General features: G+C 43.4%; 1 protein-coding gene across 1 annotated transcript in view; it reads left to right on the top strand.

The window, feature by feature from the left end:
* Positions 1–10,000, top strand: part of wtip (WT1 interacting protein) — a 131,812-nt gene that overhangs the window by 90,866 nt on the left and 30,946 nt on the right. Inside the window, exon 3 of the mRNA XM_084337791.1 lies at positions 5,962–6,029. Within this exon, the coding sequence (XP_084193917.1) occupies positions 5,962–6,029 (68 nt within the window). The remainder of the gene's footprint in view (positions 1–5,961; positions 6,030–10,000) is intronic.

The raw sequence follows: 10,000 nt of genomic DNA, 5'->3' as shown, positions 1-10,000 counted from the left end.
ACAGTGTGTGTGTGACCACTAGTCTCCTAGTAGAGACCCCCCCCCCTCTGGACCACCTCCCAGTAGAGACCCCCCCCCTCTGGACCACCTCCTAGTAGAGACAAGTTTCCTGAAATTTATGTTTATATATGCAAATGAGGCACTTCCCCATTAAATATGTGGACATTTATGGATGCAATAAGGCAAAATGAAGTAAAATGAACAACTAAATGTGTGTTATTGACGTTTTATTGTCACTAGTTTCATAGAAGACATGTTTAGGAAGCAAAATATAACAAAATCAACAAAAAAAGTATATTTGCCTATTCACCTGCAGTGTCTCGCCTTAATCCTCATCTTCGTCTTCTTCCTAGAGAAGTCTCTACTAGGAGGTGGTCCAGAGAGGGGGGGGGGGGGGCTGAGTCTCACACACGCACGCACACACACACACACACACACACACACACACACTGTGGAACAGTGTCTGTCTGTCTGTCTGTCTGTCTGTCTCTCTGCTGTCTGTCTCTCTGCTGTCTCTCTCAAAATAGTATAAGTGCTATCTTGGCCCTGAGAGTTGCTCTCCGGCTCTGCAGCTGGACCCTTCTCAAATCAGCACGAAAAAAGCTATAAGCTTATAAAACGATTTAATATGCTAAACTTCGTTTTAAATTCCTTAATTCACTTTTGTTTATTTCATAAAGATTTTCCCGACATAATGCTACCTGCCCCGACCAGATCCGTGACTCTGTTGCGATACAGATGAATTATCTACTCAGAAAGCTTCTAAAACGATTTAATATGCTAAACTTTGTTTTTAAATTCTTTAATTCACTTTTGTTTATTTCATAAGGATTTCCCCGACATAATGCTACCTGCCCCGACCAGATCCGTGACTCTGTTGCGATACAGATGAATTATCTACTCAGAATAGTATTATAAAGTGGCTATCTTTTATGCTGTAGATCACTGCTGGTATGTGCGTGCAGAACCTTTATTTCAGCGGGGACTGTAGTATTTATTTGATGTTACTGTACAATATATGTGTATTAAAAGACGGAGCTGTCTTTTATTGTATTATAATAATTATTAATATTAAAAATAAATTAAGAAAGGCATTCTTATTCCAGCATGCATTAATGACACTAACGGGCAACGGCAAAACAGTGGTTAATGGTCTTTATTAGTGTTTGCGGTGTCCAGGCAGCAATGGTATTTTAGGAAGTTAATAGATATAATATCCGACAGTGTACAACACCCTCGGCTTAGTCCACTTTTCCACATTTCATGGGGGTGGTCCATTACCGTATATGGTTAATCGGGGCGGTTCTGGTATGCAAATACGTGAAAGTGTGCACGAGCCTCGGCGCAGGGCCAAGGTGATATTTATCATGACAGGTGTGCGTAGAACCTGCGTACGCACGTGTGGTAAATCCCGTTTCTTTTGTGCGTGCACGCATTCTAAATTCTGTGCTTACGTGTGGAAATAGAACATTTTCTACGTCACGTTGATGAATGAGGGCCCTGGTCCCCAAGCGGGAATCGAACCCTGGACCTTCTTGCTGTGAGGCGACAGTGTTAACCACTACACCACCGTGCCGCTTGAATGGGCAAATGTGAGTGAAATGGTCGCACTGTATGCAGCTGTTTGTCTGCATTGCATCCCCCCCCCCCCCCAACTCAGATTTAGGGTTGATACAACCATCATAATAATATTGTTAATAATAACAATAACAATAATGATGTAATAATGTAAAAATTATCATTAAAAAGACCTGATTATGAAAAAATAATTGAATATTGTTGAGGCACACTAGTTACAACTATATTTCAAACAGGCACTCCATGTCAAAAAGGTTGCTGACCCCTGCTCTAGACGGTATTTTCGTATGAATGTGTGAATGAAAAAGTAAAATGTTCCTACATCCTGAACGATAGATAATCGATGTTGAATGGGCCATAGTAATGTCAATTTAGCAATACAATTTAAAAAGTTATAGCCCTGCAAAGAAGGTGAACATCTCCATAGACAAATAGCGCTGGCAGAGAATGGTTTAGGATGATCAAAGTGGTGGCATAGAATGGGTTAATATACTTGTGCTGTTCAAGTTGGTCATGAGCAGTAAAACTCCTGTTTTTATACACAAACAGATTTTATGATTGATTTGCCAGGTCCAAAAACCAACGCTTTAAGGATATCTTTTATTTTTAGAGCATTAACTCTTTGGAATAACCTGCCTCAAACCTCTGCTGCATTTACAGTAGATTCACTTTTAAAAATAATCTTAAATTGACCTCTTAACATGCGGGCAGAAAAGTGGCCATTTTTGTTTTCGTTTTTGAGGACTGCATACCTTTTTTGCAAACCAAAATACTATACTTTATACTTATAGCACATGCATAATCCTGGTCTCTTTTGAAAGATAACATTCTGAAGTTTATGATACAATAAAGAAACTTCACTTTTAGTGCTAATGGTATAGAGTAACATAGGTCTGAACTTGAGTTGTAGAAAAACTTGTTACTCAAGTTTTTCTGTAGTAGTTAGTAGTCCAGAAGTAGTATTTCCCCAGAAATTTGTATGGCTTAAAGAACTTGCGAGATCCATAGCCTGAAGTCTTATGTAGTACATGTCAAAATTTCATAGAGATCCATTCAGAAATGAGTGATTAGAAGTGATTTTGGTAAACTGTGTACAAAAGAAAAGCTCAGTTTTCTCATAGACTTCAATTCATTCGGCGGTTTTTCTCTTCCTGTTTTAGCTCGTAGTTTATCACCTAGATCCCTGATTCATACATCCCCAGGTGTGGCTATCATTGGAAAGCCACACTCATTGGCAACAACCCTGTCCAATCATTTTCGAGATCGCCAAATAATTGACGGAACTAGAGCCCCATGAGTCGGGAGTAGTATTTGCGCAATACCGTGTACTTTGTGCAAGCCTCAAATATCGGCATGTAACTCGAGAACCGCTGAACGGATTTTATCACCTGAAAGGGCTATCGACAGGCAACAAATAGGGCTTTAATTCGATATATATATTGTATTAAAAAATATGCACACCCGAGCCACTAGAGGTCGCCAAAGTGCCGGTGGGCAAATCGTCCTCAAAAGGGCTCACATGTGGGCCCTTGCAGCTTTTAACTGTATTTAACACTGTAAAGTACTATTTTTTTATTTTATTTTTATTTTTTTGTGCTTGCATGTAATTTTAGCCATGTTAATTGTTAGTTTCATTATGCATTGTGTGTTGAGTACTGACCTTTAATAATTTAGTTTTGCAATAATAATTGTTTTTGTATGTTTTTTTTTGTGTGGACCCCAGGAAGACTAGCTGGTTGCTATGGCACCAGCTAATGGGGATCCATAATAAAATAAAATCACAAATCAAATCACGACCACCACCTCCACTACCACCACCACCACCACTACCAACACCACTACCACTACCAACACCACCACCAAGCTCTTCCATTACAGCGGAATGGTTTTCATAAGTAAAATAAATAAATAATAATAACAATAAATAGATTAAAAAAAAGATATATATATATATAATTTTTTTAATCTATTTATTGTTAATATTATAATAATTCACTCGCTGTGCTTAGCTCGTTTCTAGGCCCCCAGTTGAAGGTGGTTTTTTTTGTTGTTGTTTTTTTCCTCCCAACTCCCAAAAATGCTAATCGCTCCTCTGTCTCAAAGTCTTAAAAGTCTCACCTATTGTGCAGAGAGCATTCTTTGGCTGCTCCAGCCATTTATGTGGGTGTTAATGTATTGCCATCTCCACAGCATTGTCACACTGGACTGTGTGTGCTGCGTGAAATACAGCGATTGCATAAATTTGGTTGTAAAAGACTGGGGGGGGGGGGGGTTGTGGGTGTGTGTGTGGGGGGGGGGGGAGGTTGTGGGACATGTCTTTCCCATGCCAGGACACCCATAAAAATCAATGGCAGCTCGGGACGGCAATTAAATCTGACTAATCCTCTAAGATTTATGAGCTCCATGCCAGGCCCTGCGGTGAAGTCATCGTCACTGTGGCAGAAAGACACTGCCGCTGTTGAAGTGAGATGTGAATGGGCATGAGCTCTGAGGGGAGCATCGCTGGGGGGAGAGGGGGGGGGGGGGGGGGGGCTGCGGGAGCCGGGGTTCCGCCAGACGTTCCTTTCGTGCTCTTCTTTCAAACCCTCTTATGAACGTGGGATCATCCAGTTAGATGTAGCCTTAACACTGATGATGGTGGGGCTGGATGGTGTATATGGTGAGACCAGGACCAAGGAGACTTGTCATGACGCTGTTCGTGTGCGTGTGTGTGTGTGTGGGTGTGTGTGTGTGTGTGTGTGTGTGTGTGTGTGTGTGTGTGTGTGTGTGTGTGTGCGTGTGTGTGTGTGTGTGTGTGTGTGTGTGTGTGTGTGTGTGTGTGTGTGTGTGTGTGTGTGTGTGTGTGTGTGTGTGTGTGTGTGTGTGTGTGTGTGTGTGTGTGTGTGCTTGGACTGTGGCGTGTCGATGTGCGTGTCAGTCTCATGCTAGGGGTGATCCTCTCTACCCAACCTCCTGTTGTTGGTGTGTGTGTGTGTGTGTGTGTGTGTGTGTGTGTGTGTGTGTGTGTGTGTGTGTGTGTGTGTGTGTGTGTGTGTGTGTGTGTGTGTGTGTGTGTGTGTGTGTGTGTGTGTGTGTGTGTGTGTGTGTGTGTGTGTGTGTGTGTGTGTGTGTGTGTGTGTGTGTGTGTGTGTGTGTGTGTGTGTGTGTGTGTGTGTGTGTGTGTGTGTGTGTGTGTGCGTGCGTGTGTGTGTGTACGTGTGCTGCACACAATAGCAGGGGAGCCCACTGGGTTGTGTGGGGAGGGGCGGGGGGGGGGGAGGGGGGGGGGGGGGGGTGTAGTGCTAGAGTGTGTTTGGTTTGTAGAGCAGCTTGTGCCTGCTGTATTGATCTGCTGTGTGTTGTGAGCGGGATTGATGGACCGGGCTGATGAGATAGAGGTGCCAACAGGATGTCACATGTGTGAGTGGAAAGACATCTGCCACACTCTAACTTCCTGTTGTTGTAACCTTAATGGATGGATAGAGAGAGAGAGGGCATAATGTATAGAGTAGGAATGGGAGAAGTTGCATGTCGTTAGTTATTTTTTTTTTTTTTTTTTTGTATTTTGTTAATGGAAGAGCAGAATGCATTAGGACCTTTCAAGTCAGTGTCATCATCCTTGTTTATGCTGGCATGGGGGTTAATTGACTTAATTAAGACTATTTCATACAGTTATAGTATTTTATTTTGACCAAAGTCTGTTTAGAAAAGCAGGTTCCCTCTGCTGTCATCTTGATAATGGGGACTAACAACACTAACAGGACCTGGCCTCTATCTCTTTGAATGGGGAGCCGTATCTATGAATCTGGCATACATATTGTGTTTCTTTCTTTAAAGTAAATGGTCAATGACTAACTACTAACACAGAATGGTTAATTTGGTCAAAAGGGAAAATTTTGTGATGTGAAAAATAGACCAGCTTCTACACACACACACAGTGGACTCTTTAGTTACCAAGGCAACCACTCACTGCACGATTCCTAGCCTTTTAGCAGAAAGATTGTGATTCATTTTAAGACATTTAGAACAATCACTCTTCTTCACACACATACATGACGCGAGGGTCTTCTTAACACATCCATTGTGTCCCACAGAAATGGGTAATTGGTCATTCTGAGAGTTTGATGAATTATCACACTTTTCACTTCAATAAATAGGCCTACTCTAATCATAGCAATGAGCTAACATCATAATTGTCCTTTGAGTCTTTCTTGTTCGCACTATTTTCCAGTTTTCACACTTTTACTACCACAAGCCATATGCTGCTGTGCATTCAGAAAAGCCACCACAAACTCAGGCAATTATTCAGTCACAGTAGTCACTGAAAGAATCACTCAATTATACAGTCTTACGTCTCATGAGTTCTACTTGCTCATGGATTTTATCTTTTTATTTCCTTTTCAGGGAGGAGACTGAGAGGGAAAGCTTTCTACAATGTCAACGGCAAGGTCTACTGTGAAGAGGATTTCCTGGTGAGTAAAGTGTGTGCATGTGTGTGTGTGTAGTATGTGTGTGTACTGTGTAGTATGTGTGTGTCAATATGCTCATCACCGGTGTGCTTTGTGACGTGTGGATCAGCTGAAAGCTCCGTATCCATCCATTCCCTAGTGGCCAGGTGGTTGGGGGGGGGGGGGGGGGTTCAGTAGAGACAACACTCTCTACAGAGCACCCCGAGGAACCAGACGCAGTGGTACAAAGAGTCAAGCACCGCCCCTCCAATTCATACTCAGTTCCCCACATTTCCCCAAGGAGCTCAATTACCTCACTAGTGGCTCCTTGGCACAATTAGGGTGGGAAAAGGACTAGTGGCCGAGGGCGGCTGTAGCCCCCCAGTGCTCCAGATCCACCTGCCTCTTGCCTACTGGATGGATAGCCTGTGTATGCACTTAGCATGTGATCACTGTGCTAGCCTGTGTATGCACTTAGCATGTGATCACTGTGCTAGCCTGTGTATGCACTTAGCATGTGATCACTGTGCTAGCCTGTGTATGCACTTAGCATGTGATCACTGTGCTAGCCTGTGTATGCACTTAGCATGTGATCACTGTGCTAGCCTGTGTATGCACTTAGCATGTGATCACTGTGCTAGCCTGTTACTCACCAGTCATCAATACAGTCCATTTGTCTCTGTCACCCGTCTCCTAGAACCACAGTATGGTTCCTTTCTGTATAGGGCTGTATGACTGTGGCTTCCTCTTCGAGAGTCACTTCCTCACTCGTGCAATGACTCAGTAACAAACTCACTCAGTCACTCGTGGTTAGCTGCTTTGCCCCTCACAGGAAATGCACTTTGCATCTATGACATTATAATAATGCAGGACTTAAACTCAGAAGTCTTTATTCGGCATGCAACGACATGCAGCGATGGGCGGCACACACACACAGGAACACACACACACACATGCACTGTTTTTAGGGTTGCCGATGCGATTGAGCTCTGCGCTTGACCCATCCCGTCGTCCTTCCCCCCCAAGGGCAGCCGGGAGCAGACAGGGCGTCGGCGAGGTACCGCGCCCGGGGACCAATCCAAGTGCTCCTGCCCGCCTTCGTCAGGGATGCGACAGCGTCAGCGATCTGTTGTGGATGTTTTCCCATTGGGTTTCTCTTATTGGGGGGAAACCCTTGCGAGCACGGAGAGAACATGCAAACTCCACACAGAAAGGCCTGGGAGATACCCCACCTGGGTACCTGGCATCGCGGAAACCTGGTCCCCAAGCGGGAATCGAACCCACGACCTTCTTGCTGCGAGGCGCCATTGTGCGTCCTTGTTCATCATCTTGTAGGCAAAATGTTGCTTCCAGAACGATACTGTGAGCATCTTTTAGGGAGAGATTCATGTTGGGACATTCTGGAGGAAAGCTCTTGCACGGACAGGTCATCAGACATGGCGTGGTTTCATCCAGACTGTCCCAGGGCCCTATTCCCCGTACCTGGTTCAACTAAGTCGATCAAGAGTCCCATTATCCAGATTCAATTAACCCGATGTTTGAATCCGGGATTTTCCTGTTCCTCGAAGGTGGATTCAGTCTCGTTCATTTGAACCAGACTTGAGACCCAGGATAATTGCTGAAAAAACAGCAAGTGTCGATAGCAGAAATCCTGATTTTCTAACGGCATTGATTGATTGATTGATTTAAAACTGTATTAACAGATTGCAGAATGGGTACAATGCAGTACGGCTCATAGCCCCGCCGACAAGTTAAATGCATAATCTATAGGCTAATTTTAAATCCCTCATTACCCCAATCAATCAGATTATATTTCTTTAAACGTACCTGCTGGCAGTATAGGCTTATGGAATGAATAATCAAATGAGATCTTGCTAGCGAAAATAATTAGTTCAGCTCTTTCAGAATAACGATAAAAACAAGCCCAAATAGTATATCTAATTGATACAAATTATATCATGAGGATATCTGTATGTGCTTAGGTATTATGTACTATATAAATACATGGTTTCCAAAGAGAGGCTTGGAGGGAGGCTTGCAGTTACACTATTAATCAGGTTTTAATCTGTTTCGGACCTAATCCATACATGCATTGAATTGATTACCATTTGGTTTATACCAGTGACACCTCATGTTCATCATCAGATAACAGTGCTTGAAAAGATAAATGCATTTTCTCGAATTCATTCATCAAAAACGTCAAAGGCTCATTCAATTTATCAAGTCACGTCACGTCATCAAATCCATCAAACAGCGCATCTCCTCATATATTTTAATCCCAGTTACAATATCACAATAACGTGTGATACTGTCACAGTGATACAATTAAATACTCCACAGATTCAGATTCCTCATAATTCATATCCACAATCCGCGCATAGACGCTTCAGCTTGAATGAAACGCATCCGGGTGCTCCGTTAAGCAAATACACAGCGAAGAATATTAAACGAATCAGAGCCAAACACCCGATAGGTTTCATTCATTAAAAATATCCCAGCGGGATTCACATTTGCAATGATCCGTTTAGTCCGTTATTAAAATAGTGTGTCGCGACTCGCGAGCGCCGTATCCGTATAAATATGACGTGCATTATATAGGACAAAGTAAATTCATAGGCTGAATATGATTTATTATCAGCGTTACTGCAGACATATTATTTTACATTTCAAACGAAGCACAAAAACATAATTCAGAATGGCATAATGGGATCTAGACTGTGAGAAATATTTCAGGAAGGGAGCTGGGATTTCTTTGCGGGGGCATGGCCATAGTTCATCCAGCTAACTGAACTAAACCCTGCCCTCGACCAGGTTCAAACTTTTTGATCTGTTGTCATAGTGATTCAGACAATCGAGCGTCGGGGAACGGAAAGGTCTGGCTTAAGTCAAGCTATGCTGAAAATTATCCGGCTAACTCAGTTAGCCAGGTACGGGGAACGGGGCCCAGGAGACTTCTGTGAAAAACAAATTGCGCGCGCATCCCAAAAATCTGTTTACAAACAGAATACGGGTCGAGTTGAAGGGATTGATTGTGGTGTGGTGTCTGATGGGGAGGGGATTTGACAAAGCCCCTTCAGCCCCCTTCATCTCATCCGGCTGAGTATTGACAAGCTCCGGTGACTTGGGGGGCGGGACTGGCAGATGGTAGGTCTGGGGAGAAGGGATGGGACAGAGCAGGGGGGCCCCACCTCCACCTCACCACCATCACCACTCTTCCCCCTCTGTCATCAGGTCATGACCCCCAGGGGCATGTGCTGTGCAGATGGTCCCCTGTCCCTCAGCTTCATCGGATGATGGCCCAGGCTTGAGGAACGCCCAGAGGGGAGAGACATGTGCTGCTTTTTGTTTCCTGTGACATAACACTCTGATGACATAGATTCAGGCCAAGATCTGGGCCTGTAATGTTACTTATAAAGCATCTCAAAGTAGAGGAGGAGGGCTGATCTGAGACCAGATTGTCTCATACGTCACAGTGAGGTCAGGTGTATTTGGCCATGTGAGCAGTGATCCTAGATAGGGATGGAAATTGATAAGATTTTATCGATACGATTCCATTATAGATTCTGCTTATCGATCCGATTCTTTATCGATTCCCTTATCGATTCCTAATAAATGTATACTTTAAATAAATAAATTGGAAATGCAACAGAACTAAGCTGGTTATAATAACAACATGCAACTTGACATTTCTGATTGTCATTTATTGTTGAGCCCCCACCAAAATGGTCACAATTTCGAGCCCTTACAAATTTAGTGACTGCTCTGTGACACTCGTTCATCTTTTCCTGAGTCAGTTTACCCCGCTGTGCTAGCGTGAAAGGATTTTCCTGAGGTGCGCGAGAACCACTAGCTGCAGCCTCAGTCTATTGTGATCATCTGAAATGGATGAAATGGGAGAATATTTATACAGTGAAAGCATTCGTTTTCATTTAGGTTTTCCTAGTCAAGGAATCAAATAGTCTGCTATGGCTGCATGCATAGCGCTAACGTTATTG

Source organism: Notolepis coatsorum (genome assembly GCF_963971535.1).
Source record: "Notolepis coatsorum genome assembly, chromosome: 20".
Classification (NCBI taxonomy): domain Eukaryota; kingdom Metazoa; phylum Chordata; class Actinopteri; order Aulopiformes; family Paralepididae; genus Notolepis; species Notolepis coatsorum.
Note: the sequence above shows the minus strand (reverse complement) of the source record. Positions and strands in the feature narration are given on the sequence as shown.